General features: G+C 60.2%; 1 protein-coding gene across 1 annotated transcript in view; it reads right to left on the bottom strand.

Moving 5' to 3' along the window:
* Window positions 1-16,227, bottom strand: part of Pmepa1 (prostate transmembrane protein, androgen induced 1) — a 49,195-nt gene extending 32,968 nt beyond the window's left edge. The window contains exon 1 of the mRNA XM_047540259.1: window positions 15,614-16,227. Coding sequence (XP_047396215.1) covers window positions 15,614-15,812 — 199 coding nt within the window. The 5' untranslated portion in view covers window positions 15,813-16,227. The remainder of the gene's footprint in view (window positions 1-15,613) is intronic.
* Between the last annotated feature and the right edge of the window lie 1,571 nt (window positions 16,228-17,798).

Raw genomic sequence — 17,798 nt, 5'->3', positions numbered from 1 at the left:
TGACAATCTGCCTTTCCCACCCCAGCGTCTCCTCCCCCAGGAGCACCTCGACTCCTCCCGCTGGAGCCAGGGCTCCCAGGCCCTCTCCTCGGCCTTTGCACGTGCAGGTGGAGGGACTCACGTTGCCATCTCTGCCTCCGCCCCAGCCGGCCACGTCTCAGGACAGAACAGGTACACTACACTCCTCCAGCTGCGGACCTGCCTGGCAGCCGGCTAAGCACTTGCCCCCGATATCTCATTTAATTCTCACACTCTGCTGCATGGGGTGATTATCATAAACCCCATTTTACACATGTGAAAACAGAGGCTCAAAGAAGGGAGCAGCTCGCAGAGGCTCTCCTATGTGACAGCACAGGGACACCGGAGCCACTGCCTCCTCCTTCCCGGGACGGGGAGTGGCTCCCGTGCACTGGCCGCCCTCACTGGAGGGTGCAGGCTGCTGGGCCCAGAGCTGGTGAGTGGGTGGAACATGGTACAGGGAGGGGAGTGGACAAGAGGCTGTCGAGGGCAGGGAGGCGGGAAGCCAGCGGGACTGAGGCGGGTGGAGGCCCCGGGCTCCACTCACTGGTTCTCAGCACTCCAGGCCTGGCCTGCCCACCAAGCCCCTGCTCAGGCTGCTGCGCCTTCAGAGCTGAACCCAACCCAGGCCTGTGGCCAGCAGGGGACGCGCATGGCCGCTGTGGGCCCCAGAGGAATTTCAAAGGCCACGGCCGCCAGACGGGGAAGAGGCAGGGCACTTAGCCCACAGGACAGAGTGACAGACCTGAGTCAAGCCGGCGCTGCTGCCCTTCTGACTGGGGCTGCCCAGCAATGCTGACCAGGTCCAGAGACTGGAACTGCTCCTCAGCTGAGCACTCGGCCAACACCTGGGCCATCAGGGCGTGCTGGGGCGGAGGCTGGGGCGGAGGCCAGGGCAGAGGCAGCATTGCCGCGGCTCAGCTCCAGCTCTGCAGGGTGCACCGTGGTGACGGCACCACAGGGGCAGCAGGGGCCACGCTGCGGGCCAGGCAGGCCAGCTCTCAGGGTCATGGGGTGGGCGGGGGAGGGCGCGGCCCCACAGACCAGCTGCCGTCACGACTAGGGTCGTGACTGTGACACCTCATCAGCACGGCTGTTTAACTCGGTCCCTGCTGTAGGTCAAGGTCTCCCAGGAAGGGGTCAAACCAAATCAAATCAGAATGAATCCAACAGGCGAAGCACCAGGAAACATCACACCACCCGACAGGTCCCGAAGCTGCGGGCGCACCACGCCAACAGCGGGGCCAGGGCCTGGGCTCTGCCCGCTGCCAGGAGCTGTCTGTCTGAAGCCCGCCCACCCCGGCTTCCCAGGGCCGCGAGCCTCTGCATTCCAGCAGCCTGCAACGCCCCGTGGGCTGCCATAAAAATTCCTAGACAGGTAGTCAGGTCAGAGGCAGGATGAGCAGGCAGGCAGGGGGCCCGCCCTCGCCCAGCCCACGCGCCAGACCCTCACCCAGGACCCGGGCTGAGGAGGGCGCCCAGCAGGCCAGCACCTCTCCTGCAGGAGCAGTCAGCGAAGGTGGAGGGAGGCGGCGGGGTCAGACAGGAGCCCCACGCCCCAGGGCCCTTGCCATCCAGACATGTCCCCGGAGCTGGAGGTGCCTCAGAGGCCGGGGAGGAAGTCAGGGACCTGTCTGTGAACATCCAGCGTTCCGGGCACGACGGCCATCAAATTAAGATTCTTTTCTATTACAAAAAGAGAACAGGGAGATGCTGGCTGAAAGCAGAGGAGGATGTGTGCAGCGGTGCCGTGGGCCTGGTGGAGCTCCCAGGAAGCACTCAGTGACCCGCTGGCCCCTCCGTCCTCTGAGAGCCCGAGGTCAGGGCGGAGCCCAGCACCTGCAAGCTCAGAGCATCTCCGAAACGCCCTTTGGCAGGTGAGGAGGGGAGGTCCGCTCATCCACCTCTCCCCCGCCTCCCTGCCTCCCTGGAACCGCCTGGGCCGCGGAGCCCCACCCTCTGGTTCCCACAGGATGCGACCCAGTGACCTTGGTCTCATTAGAATCCAGTTGACCCTGACCTTCGAATGGTTGGGTGACCTTAGAAGGTCAAAGGGCCAAGTGCTTCCATTCTGAAGGAGGAGCTCCGAGTCGTAATTGCTTATTAAAGGCCCAGGAGGGTCCCAGGACACAGTTCCCAAATGTCACTCTCAGCCTCCCTGACTTCTGCCATCTCTCAATATGCCATGAAAGGAACTGCAGTTCCTCAATGTCTTTCCTTCCGACGGAGACACACACTCAGTGGATTCGTTTTCTAGTTAACCTTGTCTCAACACCACTCGAGAGGTCAGCCAGGCCTGCTCTGCTTTCCCACAGTCAAGGCACACTGCTGTCAATGCCTGTCCACGTGCCACCTGACTCCTTCTCCTGGGTGGCCAGTCTGCTCTGAGCTTGCAGACCTTGGCAGGGCGTTTACGGTGAGCGGGTGAGACGGGCTGCGTGCCCTCTGTCCTTGGGGCCTCAGCCTCCCCACTTGTCCAATGGGTTTGGTGGACGCCACCGGGCGGCAGAGGCAGGACGCGTGCTCTCAGTCGGCACTCCGTGGATCCGGTGCTCAGTGAAGCAAAGCACCTGGGCCTGGGGCCGGAGCTGGAGTGCCCTGATGGGCCCCCTAACTCTGGGGCCACCTGTTGCTCTCTCGTCTTCTCCGAGATGCTGGAGCCAAGGGGCAGGGCTCCGCGTGGCCCTGCGTGTGCACCCGGCAGAGCCGGCCCCACCCAGAACACGGCTCTGTCCTGTGGTCCCAGCTGTCGGGAGGAAGGAGCCTCCGTGCTCACCGCCTCTGAGTAACACCTCCCGAGACATGACTCATGCCTGTCTGGGGTCACCCACATCCTCATTCCCTGCACAGGAATGCGGGCCAGGTGAGACGGGCGGGCGGTGGCTCTGGGCTGGCACCCGCAGCGGCCGGGCTGCACAGCCCCAGAAGTGTAGTGCCACCCCCCGACAGCACCCCCATTGGCTGGGGCTGGGATGTGTGCCCAGCCCCGGGCACCTGTTCACGGCGCTCGGATTCAGTTACTGAGTGTCTTCCCTCAGAGGCACCTGGAAGCTCACCACTGGGCCCAGCCTGGCCTTTCCCAGCCCTCTGCCTGGTTTAAAATGGCCACAAGGCAACGCTCCACCCGACGGAAGCCATACGGATACACGCAGTCACGGGGGGTCACCACCCCCGAGGCCGAGCAAAAGAAACCAGACAAGAGCACAGGCAGCGCAGATCGTGCAGAATCCACCAGCGAAGATGCCCTCTCCAGCGAAGGGCAGGTGCTGAGCGGGACGCGGCGGACGCTCAGCAGGGACGCACCCTGCGCCTGTGAACTTCTCCACCAACAGCACTGCAGGGAGCGCATGCTCCTGAGGGAGGAGGCGGGAGCCTCCATGTCCTGGGGCTTCCAGTGTCTCCCTGGTTCCTGCAGGACCCCTGGGGGTCAGCTAGGCCCTTCTTACAGAGCAGAAAAACAGGAGGGGAGAGGGAGAGGCAAGGGAGAGGGACAAGCCTGGGCTATCTGGGGCTCTGGGGACAAGAAAACCAAGTTTGGGAATGTGCCCAAACTGTCCACCTAGAGGCCAGGGCCCTGTGGGTCACAGTGACCCTTCTCCCTTCAGCTGCAACCTGACACTGGACGATTCCTGCTGCCTCCTGCTCTGAGCCTCAGGGATCGGCGTGGTGACCCTCCCAAGAAGGGAAGCATGAAAGGAGGGGCAGGTGCCCAGCCAGCTGAACAGGACACGGGCCCAGCTGGGAAAGTCCATGAGGGAGAGGCCAGACAGGCCGAGTGACAGGTGTTCTGAGGCCCAAGGGATGGTGGGGTCATCCCCGCCTGGACAGGCAAAGCACAGGCTCTGGAGTCCCGAGGCCCAAGTTCAAATGCTCTGCTACTCTGTGCTGACTGAGCTCTGGCAAGTGACTTAGCTCCACCTTCCCCTGCACAGAAGGGGCCTCCCCAAGGATTAGAGGGGTGTGTGACGTGCCCTGTGGGCCTCTGCTACTGTCCACAGGAATGGCGAGGGTTGGACAAGCACCTTGGGGGTGGTGGGCAACAAGAAAAACCTCCAAGTAGACGCAGCTGCAGGGCGTGGGGTTTGTTCGCTCAATCCTGACGGCCTCCCAGAGATTTCCTCGCCCACCCCACTCACCTTAGTCTATTCTCGGCGAGCCTAGGGCTCACTCTCACTAGAGTGGAAAGGACTGATGCACAATGCTTAGGGAAGAATCCAGGCCTCTGCAGAAAGAGGCGGGCGGGAAGACAGAGGCGTCTGGGCACATTTGGGTCTGTGCCCCCCGGTTTTAAAGAGAGACTTTAAAGATTCTCAGGGGACTGAGAAATCATGGACTGGTTAGATCTTACTGCAGATCTAACTGTGACCTAGCAAGATCTTTGCTCTCCATTGCACTTGGATGTCACCTCACTAGAGGGCTTGAGGGATCTCTGACACACGCCAGAGGGGATCCAGGCCTGAGCGCTGGAGGCAGGGCTAGGTCATCCACTGCGGGCGGGAGGGGGAGCATCCTCGGGATCACTGCCCTGGCTTGCTAAGCAGCCCAGGGGGACTCCATAATGACCACAGGGGAGGAGGTCCCGGAGTCTGCATGCAGGGGCGATGCCCCCTCCTGCCTGTATTTCTGTAGCCTCTGTTGTCCTCCCAGCCATTTCTCTGTGAGACAACTTCCAGTTTTCCTGTGAGGCCCATCTACATCCTGGATGGCCAATAGATTTCATCACTCAAGCCCAGAGAACACGCCTGAGCACCACCGCCATGAAGATGTGAGCCCCGCCAGGATGGATGTCGTAATCGATTAGCAATGTCTGCCACGGGCAGCAATCACAGTGTGGGATCGAATGCCAGGCACTCAACCCCCGATCTATACTCTGGAAGTCTCAAAGCAGCTTGATAAATCCTGATTGGGTCCGCCTCTAATTACAGGGTTACCAGCAGATTTCTCTTCCAGTGAACTTTCTCACAGTCAGCGCCTGGACAGACAAGCTCTGCACTTGGCCCTGGTCTAGGAGATGGAGATACAAAAATAACCAAGCCAGGTTCTCATTCAGTGTGCAAAGTGGGGGATGCAGGGAAGCTGTGCAGTGGGTGTAGCTGGGGAGGGGCTGCAGGAAAGAAATCCCAAGGAGGAAGTATCCTCAACTAAAGCGGGCAGCCGAGGCCGCGCACTAACAGGCAGAGCTGGGTGTGTAGGGCCGAGTGCAAGGTGGACCCATAATTACACCTCTGGGCATGTGGCAGGCAACTCTAATTACCCTGCAGATGGGAGGACAGTGACAATTTTATTTGGGGCCCAAAGCAACTCATAAAATCAGGGAAAACCAGCGACACTGCACGTAAGTTCACGCACCTTGCAGAACTGTGCAAAGACCTAATAACGGTCATCGTCGGAGAGAAGGGGCGGGTGGCCGCCCGCCCGCACACCTAGGTCTAGACAACTAGATGATTCTACGGTGGATCCAGTCAATGCACTTGTCCAAAAGGCAACAGTCCCTGCGTTTTTGGCTCACTTCAGACTCCCCTCCAAGTCCCAGGGGGAGCCCCGCATGCCAGCCTGCCCAGAGACCACCATCCACAAACCTGGGACAGCGGAGCTGGACGGGGTGCATTTGCTGGATCTGCGTTCAAGATCAACAGCAGTCCGTGGAGTGGCGTCTAAAGGGGCTGGTGGCATCTAATCGGTCATTTCACCAGCGTAATCGACACCCTCTCCTCCACCATCTCCATACTCCCACCTCTTTCTCCCATACCTCAAATAGATTAGGAGAAGAGTTTCCTCCCGTGGCCGGGACCCCATCGCTCTCAGCTCAGCCCCAGTGAATCACCCTGGCTCACTGCGACGGCATGCTGAGATGACTGCCGGGGAGCGGGGCGGCACAGACACCCATAAATGAATCACACCTTCCGCAAGACCAAACCTTTGGCTTTTACAGACACCAGTTACAAAGGAGAAGGAAAGAGAACAAAGAAATTACTCAGGGTGTTTGCGCAAAGTTGATTCATAGGCTTACAGAATTATCACCAACGAAGTTGGTGTTAGGAAGGCGGCCGGGGCCAGGGCCAGGGCCAGGGGCAGTGCTGCCCCTGGGACTCCAGGGTCGGCGGGATAGGGCGGGGCAGGTCCCAAACTCCCGTGTGGTTCCCAGGCTTAAGCGGACCCTCCCCTCCCCTTCACTTTCTACCACCTTCTGGAAGGTCACTCAAGGCCCCCATCATCCTTCCCAGGTGTAGCCACCTGAGCCGGCGGAGGTGGCCAACCTCCGTAGGTCTCCACCGGGACTTGGAATTGTTCCTTAAACGTCACATGGCACCTGGACCCGGAAGCACTTCAACCCCACCAGACTCTCCCTCCCGCCACCGGCCTCCGACATCAGCTGCCTGCCCCAAAACCCCGGCCCAGAGGGAAGCGGGGTCTGCTGTGGCCGCACAACTCCCGAGGCTCCCCCGTGGACACGTGGCCTCCGGGTGAGTCACCACAGGGCTGGGGCTGACCCTGGTGGCCCGAGCACCTGAACCCCATGGAACTCTGCTCCAAGTCTGTCTCTGGGCCAGGATGTCCCAGTCCAGTGGGCAGCCTGGTGCAGGAGGGACCAGACACCGCTGAGGCCTGGCTCCCTCGCCAGCACACCGGCACCCACCACCAAAGTGAGCACCCCCGGGCACTGAGCCCTGCCGGGTGGGACGAACGATTTCGTTCCTCACCTCAGTGCAGGAATCCCGACCCTCGCTTAGGAACAGGGCAGCTAGGGTCAGAGAGAGCGCCTCGCTGAAGGCCTCACGGCCAGAAAGGGGCCGAGCTGCTTCCCTTGACCCTAGGCCCCGGCAACACAGCCTCCTGCCCTGCGGGACTGTACCACGAGCAAGGGGAATGGAGCCCAGGGGAGCAGTGGGCAATCAGGAGACTCCGACCACTTGGCTGGAACACCTCAGGGGACAGGGCGGCTTGCTTTGCCAAATCTTCTGGGAAATGACTCGGCTGCCCATGGCCCATCTGCCAAGGACAGAGCCTGGGAAACTGATCTCACCTGTCGGAGGGACTCAGGGCGAGGCTGGCAGGAGGCAGGGGCACCGTGGCCTCCAGCCCTGGTGGACAGAGTCACACATTCCCACTAGAACACATGTGTACGTACACGTATCCTGAAGCACAAGCACGGGGTACCCACGTGAAGGTGACATTTCAGATGTTACAGCACACTTCCACATTCTCAGTCACTGACCCCCTAACAAATCATCTGGGATTTGTCACTTTCACGCCATGCTCTCAAAGCCAGGGGTAGACACATCACATCCTAGTGACCTTAGGAACCAACAGAAACTCTCCCATCCCTGATCAATGGAACCAGTGAAAACCTACCAGTGACAGCAGAGGGTGACCATGGTCCCAACAGACCCACCAGGAGCGGCACTTCACCCACCATCACTCACACCCGCCGTGGCTGTGGAAGACCACAGAGCCCCGCACCGCACGGAGAACCTGCAGCTCTGACAGCCAGCAGGACCAGCAGCTCCTGCCACCAACACCCACATCAGGGACAGACCGCATGGGACAATTTCTCAAAACCTGAACCGCTTGACTGTTCAGAGGCTTGGGAAGAGCCCGGCACTGCCACCGAGCAGAAGCTGGAGGTGCCAGTCCTAGGGGACAGTGGAACTCCAAGGGTCAGCTCGGAGAGACCAAATGCAAGCTGTCTCCAGGGATCCTGGTGCCAGAGTCACAGGGGATTTGAAACTTGCAACCAGACACTAACGCGCTCGCTCTCTTCTGCCAGCAGAGCCGATCGCAAGCCCACTGGTACGATAACAAATGGTTTTAGTTCAAATCCAGGAGGAGGAAAGCAAAGCAGACTCCGCGTTTCCCAGCGAGGGACGCTCTCCCACGTCACTGCAGGTTCTGAGCTGCTGTCTTCTAAAACAAACACATCAGAAGTCACAGGACCACGGGGAAGATCTGAAGACAGTGAGCTCCCACGTGGCCTCTCAAGGTCACATCTGAGCAACGGCACGCTGCTCGTGGGGCTGCCAACCCCTTTTGGAAGGAGAGGAGCCCAAAGTGCTGAGTTCTGCAGCAACGTGTGCACAAAGAGTCAACCCAGAAACCCTCTCTGCAGGGCGGGGGGCAGGGGCTGGCAATGCATTTTGTGGTCCCCGTGCCCCCGCACTCCGGGGCGGAAGCAGGAAGGCACAGGCCTGTGTCAACTTCTGCACCCGCCTTGGTAGGGTTTGGACGTCTTGGAGCTGGTGGGTAGGAGGCGAAGGCACAGCTTCCTGCTGCTGATGGTGGGAACTTCTTCGGAGCATTAAAAATAATACTTGGTGCCAGGGGTGCTTGTCACAGCTCAGCGAACGTCCTGACAACCCCACAAAGTGGGCGCAAACCCCTCCCCCAAATTCACTGAAAGGCAAGAGCAGGCCAGAGAGGGACACCCGCCAGGCTTGGCGGTTTTCAAAGCTGGTACCTGGGCCGTCCTGCCCTGCCGGGGGCAGGCTAGAAGCCAGCCTGCACGCCCACCCTGCCTGCGTCTTTACCTCGCCAGAGGCTCACGAGGTGCCTACCGGGCTGGGGGGCTTGGTGGCTGGAGGGAAGCGGGGGAGCAGACACAACTGTTGACATAGGCTTGCCCCAATGGCAGGACCAGGAGAGCCACCGTGCGGCTGGACCCCAACGGGCCACCAGTGGGGGACCTCCCTGGCACACTCCTCTCCACAGCCTTCCTGAAAGGGACTCACGTGTCCCAATGTCTCCGAGGACCGAGTGTGTGCTGAACCACACAGGAGGCCAGCAGGCATGTGACAAGTGCTACCAAATACCCAAGAACCTTCAGACACTCTGTGGCCACGATGTCCCCATCAGGCCTCGACCTGGTCACCCCAGGGACATACCCCAGCCATGCACCAGCAGCCACTATGACACCTACTAATTCTGTGTCAGAATGCGCCCGGGCGCTGGAGGTGGAGACTGGCTCCCCACGCAGCCTGACCCTCCTGTCAGGGCACGTCAGCCAGTTCCTTGGCGTGGACTGGGGGTGACGGATCTGTTAGCGTTCTTCCCTCATGGATGGAACACGGGCCGGTCACATTAGGACAAGACCTAAAATCCCACTATAACCGGGAGGCTTGCACAGAAGCCTGGGGCTCAGGGGCCGGGTGCCTGTGCAGGGAGGCCATGCACAGGCACGGGCTCTGGGGCCAGGGAGCCTAGTGTGAGTCCAGCTCCTGGCTCTGTGGCCTTCAGCGAGGGTCGCACCCTCTCTGGTCCTATTTTTGCATCTACAAGTCAGTGACAGCGACAGCTTTCTCGCAGTTGTTTTGAAGACTGAGAACAACTGGTCAGTAGGACCTGGCACATACTCATCCCTCCACATCCAACTAGGGAAAGCAGAAGGAAAAGTCTACCAGCCACCTGGGCAGAGAAGAGAAGCCACTCTGACGCACAGAAAGTGGAGAGATGTTCCAAACTCCCAGGCTCGCCCCACAGGGCCAAGGCTCCCGCTCTGTGATTTCTCCCAGCTTGGTGACAGGCGCTTCTGCCAGTGACTGACAGGACCCTGAGGAGACCCCAGAAGTGTCAGCGTTTGGCTCTGTAATGTCACCCGATGGGAAGGGAGGCTGGCTGCCAGGCTCAGCGTTGCCATGGCTTCTGGCAGGGGTGCAGCCCACCTGGGGGAGGAGGCAGCAGCAGTGCTGGGGAGGGAGCCGAGGGTGAGCGGCAGGGCCGTGCAGAGACCGTCCAGTCCCTGGCCCCGTCCCCGTCCCCGTCCCGCCGTGCTGGTCTGCCTGCATGGACACACGCACTTCTTAAAAACGAAAAGCGACTTTCAAAGCTGGGAGCCTCAAACCCTCGGTTCTGGGCCTTCTGCTCCTGCCCGCCTCGTGGACTGGAACGGCACGGCACCTGGACGTCAGGGTGGCGCCGACGGCACCAGCCCGGCTCTGTGCCTCCTGTGCCCCTCCCGGGCCCTGGCACCAAGGCTGGTGGTGGACTGGAGGTCCCCGTGGACAGCCCCAAGACCTTTTGGGCCTCTGGCACCAGGGGTGGGCAGCTGGGGTTTTGCCAGCTCGGTCTGTGGTGGGCTTGGCAGAGACAGGGAACGTGACAGAGACTTTCAGTGACCTTCACGTTCAAGGTCGGGTCTCCAGGCAGGCCTGCTGATTCCAGTGTCCCCAGCTGGTCCCAGGATGGGGAAACCGTTTCCTGGAGGGTGGTCTCACAGGCAGTGTGTCAGAGGTGACCTCCAGAGGACCAGGCAGAAGGGACACTGCCTGTCTAAGCCACTGTCACTCCCCATCCTGTGAACTCACAGCAGTGCCAGACGCCGGGCCTCCCCGGGGATGATCTCTGAACACCAGAAACAGCATCAACCACCCCTGCACAGCCATGCCCCCCGACTGTGAATGTCCACCAGCTGACCCTTGGTCACACTGCAGGACAAGCCACTAGGCAAGGCAGACTGGTCTGTGGGCAGTTTGGTTTTGTTTTCCGCAGTCCCAGAGACTGAACCCAGGCTGCTCCACCACCGAGCTTCGGCCCTTTCTTGTTTTTTATTTCAACACGCATCTTGCTGAGCTGCCCAGACCAGTCTCGACTTGCGATTCTCCTGCTCAGCCTCCCCAGGAGCGGGCTGGCAGGCAGACGCCACTGCACCCACCTCGTGGGCAGGTTCTGTGGGGCCTCTCAGTGAGGAGGAAAAAAGGAGCTGCTAGGATTTAAAACCCCGAAGTTTAGGGGCTCGGGGTGCAGCTGAGTGGTGGAGCACTTGCCTCGTGTGTGTCAACAGCCTGCGTTCCAAGCTCAGCACTGCAAAGAAACACTAAAAAATAATAGTAACTCCAGGAATCTTAATGGAAGTCTAGCCTGCCAGGCCCTGCAGCTGAGGGAGCTGGCCGCGCGGGGCCCACGGGCAGTGACTAGCTGAGCGGAAGCAGGAGCCCCCTTATTTTATTTTATTCTATTTAATTTAATTTTTGTAATGCTGGGGATAGAACCCAGTGCCTGCCCGTGCCAGGCAAGCGCTATGCCACCAAGTGCTGGTCCCTCGGCCTGCAGGAGCCCCTTGAGACAAGACCCACCCCAGTTCCCTGAGGTGTACCTCAAAGACAACGAGTTTCCCAGAACCTTCCTCTCCAGCCCCAGGCAGCACAGTGCCACCCTCGTTGCTCCATGAGACACACAGAGACCAGGCGCCCCAGACACCCAGCCCCACATGTGCCCACCGTGCCTGCATTACACAACACCTTTTAAAAAGCAGAAAAGAGCCTTCAGCTTTGATCCCCTGTCAGCCTGCGCATCGTACGGGAGCCTGGGCTGGCCAGCCCATAGCCTTCAAAGTTCAATCTGTAGGAGTCACTTCCCTGTGGGCAGGATCCCAGGTGCCCAGCTGCCTGCGAGCTCCAGGGATGGCAGCACCTGATGCCACCAGGCCTGGCAGGCCCTCTGGCTTGGGCCCTATCCCCAGCCTGGGCCCGCACATCTCCTTACTCGGAAACGGTCGACCATACCACGGACATCTCAACACTCTGGTCCTGCTGTCCAAGCACAGCTGAGCCGGAGGCTTGGGGGACACCCCCTCCACCACATGTACCTCGCCCTCCTCCTCTTTTGAAGGTGGAGCACCAGGATCTGCAGGACTTCCCGGGGAGGCACATTCTTTTTCCTCTTTTCCTCCTGCTTGCCTAGATGTTTTAACCATTTCCAGCCCATACAAGCTGACGGGGAAGGCAGGAAAGGGAAAGAGCTGTGAGCACGTGAGTGTGCAAGCACACGTGCACATGCGTGTGCAGAAGCAGTCATTCTGTGTCTTGACAAACACAGACAGGCCCCCACGCTGCTGCACAGCGTGGCTGGCACAGCACAGCCCCTGGAAGCCACCGCGACTCTGCTCTCAGAGAGAAGCCAAGAGACTAGACCCCCTGGTGGCACCATGACCTCAAACCCAGAAGGCCAGGAGCCACAGTCAAGAGCCCCTCAGAGGCCCACAGGGCAGAGCGGCTGGGCTGAACCCCATGCCTTACCATCTCACCTGCTCCCAGCGAGAGCCAGGACTGCATCTCCAGAGGGGACCCTCCTCCCCTCCTGGCACACAACAGGTGCTCCCTAAAGGCCGAGTGGATAAGTGGCAGGTGCCAACTTGGAGAGTGAGTTGCCACAGGCTTTTGTAGGGACGGATTTCTGAAGGAATCGAGGTCCATCCCTAGTGATCTGCAGTCTGCCTCTTGGGGAAACCAACCGCTGAGTTAAGTGGCACTGACCACGTCTGGAGACCCCTTTGGTTGGCAAGTGGGAGGCGGGCACAGGCGCGGAGTGGGTGGAGTACGGGAGGGCTGCTAACACCCTCCCTGTGCAGGACGGCCCTTCCCTGCCACCCGGCAGAACTTATCTGGCCCAGAATGTCCTAGTGGAGAGGCCGACACACCCTGGGTTCAGGCTATGGCAAAACCTGGGCAGCTCGTGCCAGATAAGCCAGCGGAGAACTGGTGGCCCGTGAGTTTCTAAGGTTTTGGAATATTTTTTTTGGAACAGATTGGAGAGGAGAAATCAGAGAGTCATGGGCCCCAGCCAGCCAGCGGTGCCGACACACAAGACAGCCACTGCGGACGATGGCACAGAGGCAGTTCCGGGGCACAGGGGAACCCCACCCTGGGGCCCGTGCAGTGTGACCCACAGTCTGGGCTGTCCCAGGGCATGCTTGGCCTCCCCCTGCCACCAAGATTCAGGCTGGAGAGAGACAGGGATACTTCTGAGAGCCTCAGCAGAACTGCAGACGTGAGCCAGGAGGAGGCCTTTCCTCAAAAGTGCCCGAGAGCCTCTGCAGCCACTTCTCGCCTGTGGCTGCCCTGACTCCTAGGTCCCTGGCTCTGTAAAAGAACTGTCAATTTTTTCATTGTGTGCTTGGAAAGAGTGAATTCCACCTCTCAACTGTCCGAAAAATGGGATCCCCAGAATACCTAATTAAAACTCTCCCGCTCCCAGGTTCAAGATGCATCTGCTCTGGGTCCCGAGTCCCCAGTTCAGGAGGTAGAGGGTGCAGTGCTCACGGAGGCTCCTCCCAGGTCTGAAACTGGGGCAGCTGAAGGCCACACAGGGGAATCTCGGTAGGGAGGGGGCCTTGCCCAGCCCTGCAGCCTCAACCCCTGGACAACAGAGGCTGAACCTAGAGAGAGCAGAATTTTAGATTTCAGCTCTCCTGGCCTCATTTTACAGGTGAGGAAACAAGCCCAGGGAGGCCTAAGGGACCTAAGAAGGTCAATCTCCTTTTGCAGAAAGTTTTTTTAGAAAGGAACCCAGTGAACACTGCTCTGAGGCCCAACTCCAAATCTATCTTCTAAGTTCTATAAGGGTGGACCTCACCATGGCCCTTATTAGTTTCTTTCCTTCCTTCCATTTTTCCTCCCTCCATCCTTCCCTCCCTCCCTTCTTATCTTCCGTTGTAAAGAAACCCAAGGGAACACCAGGCCTTAAGGCTCACACGCCCTAGTCTTTCAGGGAAATCTGATTAACACTTGCAACAAACTGTTACATTATACCCACATATTAAAGATGGGTTCCCTCCCCGCCTTGAGCCTTCTTCCGGGAAACATGGAGGGAGGATCTAACTGCGGCACCTAGGGACAGGCCAGAGTTTTAGGCACTAACCCCAAGGGTCCCCTGCAAGTGCTCTTTGGGAAGTGCCCAGTGCCCGGGCAAGGGATTTAACATGATGCCATGTGTTCATGAAATGTCATTAGGGCTGATTAGCCTGAGAAGGGTCAGAAAGACTGAGGGGAACGTAGAGAGGACAAGACCAGAGTCATTGACTGTACCTAGACCCTGGAATGCGGGTGACACACCATGTGGACTCCTGGTCAGGCAGCCCCTCCCCCAAGGCAGCAAGGGCACTGAGCACAGGGAAAAGGGCCAGCCTCTCCCCAAACGTGTGCCGACACATTTTAATAACATCCTGATGCATTTCATGACCCCCGCCCCCCACTGCACAAATGGCCTCTGGGAAGCAATCGAGCCTAATGCATGTCCATTTCCTAAACGCTGGCTCTGGGAAGGTCCTCCTGGACCTCCCGCTCAGCACAGTCTTGGGTGGAGTGGGGTGGGGTGGCTGGAGAGCCAGGTGTTCAATTTCAGGATGGGCAGGAGTGGGTCAAGGGGTGAAAGGACCCACTACTGAAGTCTGGCCACTCTGCCCCTGCCAGGCTGGTAGTGAGTTATTTTTACTTCTTGCACCTCACTGTACAGGCTCAGGGGCCCCAAACTGTGGCAGCCGCCTGCGGAAACTGGCTTATGAGTCACCTAGCGACTGCCCTCATTCCTAGCGACTGCCCTCGTTCCCTGGCAGTTGCCCGTGGGCTCCTGGTCCCAACTGGAGGAAGGCTGGCATAAGGAGGAAAGAGCTATGCCCCTGTGCCCAGGGTGCTTAGAGACAAGGTGGGAAAACTATAGTTCAGAGAGGCAAAGGGTCTCCAAAAAGGTGGATCAGGGGAGGGGATGTATATTAGAAGTCAGAACCAAGAAGTAAAGATTCAATTCCCCACCCAACCTAGTATCCACCTGGGTGGGCTACTGAGGAAGGAAGCAGACGGTGCTGGTCTCAGCTTCTGGTTGTACAGGATGCGGACTAGCCCAGGGTTCAACACCAGCTCCCCACCCACCCCTAATCCACTGCCCCCTTCTGGGGCAAGGCAGTCCCAAACACAAACAGTCCCAAACTTTGACTCATTTGTAACCAAGGTCCCAGCCAGACTGAGCCAAGCTGTCCAGACAGAGTCTATTTATAGGTGCGTCGGGGACACAGACTCTCACAATGACACGAACACGGGATCCACGTTGGGCCAAATGCACCATGGCTGAGCCCTGGACGGAAGACACCTGGACACAACTGGTCCTCAGACTCAGCAGATCTCAGATCATGCCCCCCAGAGATGCACACAGGCAAGAGAATCGGCCAGATCCCGACCCAGAGCCGCCGCTTCTCAGGGAGACTGGGAGACACACTCCTGGGACAGACCGCGACACTCAGAGCCACAGACACCCAGAGATGCAAGGAGACCCAGACAGATACACTCCTGAGACGCCCGAGCCCCAGACGACACGCCGAAGCGCACACCCCACGGACGCACCGAAATCAACTCACTGACACAGCGACGCAGCGCCACAAACACTCCAGACACACACCGGGGCCCCAGACACTTCGCAGACCAGACAGTGTCTCGCACGGCCGCCCCCCTCCCCCCGGCCAAAGTTGATAAAGAGCCGGCCTAATTGCTCCAGTGCGACTGCCCCTGAGGGAAATAAAATTGAAACTTCACGGATTCGGCCGCCCCAGCCCTCCCGCGCCGCGCGCAGCCGCTGGGCCCGGGGTCCGAGTCCCGGCGGGCCGGGCGCGGGCAGCGGGGGCCGTGCCAGGCTAGCAGCGCCGCGGGACAAAGCCGGGCCGGACGCCAGCTGCCGCGAGCCGGGAGGGCGCGCCCGGGACGCGCCGGGCGCAGCCAGGGCGCCGGGCGCCCTACCCGAGGGGGCGCGCACCTCCTGGGCCCCCGCCCGCAGCTGCGCCCCGACACCGGGTCCGAGTCTGACGGGGCCTCGGGGGAGGGGGCGTAGGGTCACTCACTGATCTCCATGCTCTGGAACAAAGAGCGTTTGCAGTTGCACGTGCAGGAGACATTGGGCTGCCCGGCGGCGGCGGTGGCGGTGCTGTTGACCCCCATCAAGCGGTGCATGGACGGCGCGGCGGCGCGGCGCGGGGCGCAGGGGGCGCGGGGGCGGCCGGGGGGGGGCTCCGGCCGGCGCCCGGTGCTCGGGCCCCGCATGCAGGAGGCGCGCGGCGGGGGAGGCGCGCCCCGGCTCGCCTGGCTCGGGTCGCCGCCAAGTTCCCGGGGCGCCTCGGGGCTCAGGGAGCCGGGCCGCGCTCCTCTGCGGCCCCGGGCCGCCGCTCGGCAGCCCCGGGGGTGTCGGCAGTGTCCGCGGGTGGCGTCCGGAAAATGGGCTGGCAGCCGGGGCGCGCGGTGCCGCCGGGGCTGAGCCTCTGCCGCTGGCTTCCCCCAGCCGAGCGCCTCCGCCGCCGCCGCCGCCTCCTCCTCATTCAAGTCCAAGGAGATCGGGTTTCGCTCCGAGACCGCGGTCGGAGGCAGGCAGACGGTCTGACGTCAGCGCTAGACGGGGCTGCCGGTTCCCACCGCGCGGGGGCCGGGGAGGGGGCGCGCGCTGCGCCAATCCCCGCCGAGGTTCCCCCGCACCCCCTCCCCGGGCCGGGGGGCGGGGTGACGGGAAACGGGGCGGGCTCTTAAAGGGCCAGAGCTCCCGACCCGCGTAGACCCGGGACCCGAGCGGCCGAGGAGGGGCACTATGCGCCCTCCCCACTGGAGGCAGCCTGGGTCTCGGGTCCCGCACGGGCTGCGTCCCCACCAGCGAGACTCGCGGGAGTTGCTCGCGCCCTCCCTCCACTCCCACCCCTGAGGTCCCTGACCCAGGCTTTGGGGGCAGGCTGTCTCTGGAGAGCACGACGTCCCTGGGGTTCAGGGCACCCGGGTCAGAGAAAGCGGGAGGAGCCCCCAGATTCATCACCCATTGCGGGATATCGCAGGGGACTCCGCCTCCGGTTCTGCAGCCGCAAGAGGATCCTAGCCCACTAGGCCCCCCGGAGCACTTTAACCCGAGTCCCAGGCAGTCGATTTGGAAAGACGGGAACTCGGGCAGACACGCCCGGGACAGCTCGGAGAAACGCCCGGGGGCCCTTGTCATGTAAATACGTGTCCCAGACTGGTGTATTGTCGCTGCCCCAGCCGGCTGGGCCCCGGGCGAATACACGCCCATTGTCTGCTGCCCGAGGGGCCCCGGACTGGGGGGCGTGGCTCCGGAGTTCAAAGTGGGGGGGTTGCGAGGGTGTACTTTTATTTCATTAAGTTTTAATTACAAGAATGCAAGAGGAACACATTCTCCTGGTTTCAAAAGATATTAAAATGTTACATAAGAGGCCTCCCCTCCCTAGCACAACTCTAACCTCTCAAAAATGTGGTGTGGCTCCTCTTAGACTCTTCCCTAAATCGCCACTTATTTAACAAGCACTTATGGAGCGCCTACTGTGTGCCAGAAGGGGTCCAAATATTAACTGAACCCCACATCACCTTGGAGAAGCAAAATATTATCGTCTCTATTTTGCGGATAGGAAAGCTGGTCAGTAAAGCGGTCCTCAGAGGTCACGCACTGGGGAGGTGGAGCTCCAACACGGGTCCCTGGGTATCTGCCCCTCCGCACACACATTTCTAGTTCTTTAAATATCCACGTGCAGTGTTCTATAAATCCTGGAGTTTTGTTAATGAGTAAGGGCTCCTTTTGTATTAAGAGGGAAAAAAAGCTTTTACAAGTCATTTTATTTTTAATAGACTGGATAGAGAAGGAAAAGCTGGGAAGTGAAGGTGGCTCCGAGAGAACGGCGGAGGGCTGAGTGAATTCATCCTGCTGCCCTCCCAAAAGCCCCTTCTGCCCAGCACCACAGACCCTTGCTGTCCAGGCCTCCTGGGATGGCTGGGCGACCTCCCTGGAGGTGGGCGGCTGGTCAGAGCTTTATGGGGAAGCCCAAGGGTGTCCAGTCCAGTTCAGAGGGACATTCACAGATGCCAAAGGCCATCTGTTTGGGAAGGGAAGCTGTCGTAAGCCACAACCCAGCCCTAGGACAGAACCCAAGTCCCCACCAGTAAGGTGGTGCCTCTGCCTTGGGGAGGGGCAGTTTCTCCAAAGGGCCTTTCACTAGGGAAGGTCTTGCTGCAGGTGTGGCCCCTGAAACTTGAAGGAAAACT

The sequence above is a fragment of the Sciurus carolinensis genome, chromosome 2 (genome assembly GCF_902686445.1).
Source record: "Sciurus carolinensis chromosome 2, mSciCar1.2, whole genome shotgun sequence".
Lineage (NCBI taxonomy): Eukaryota > Metazoa > Chordata > Mammalia > Rodentia > Sciuridae > Sciurus > Sciurus carolinensis.
Note: the sequence above shows the minus strand (reverse complement) of the source record. Positions and strands in the feature narration are given on the sequence as shown.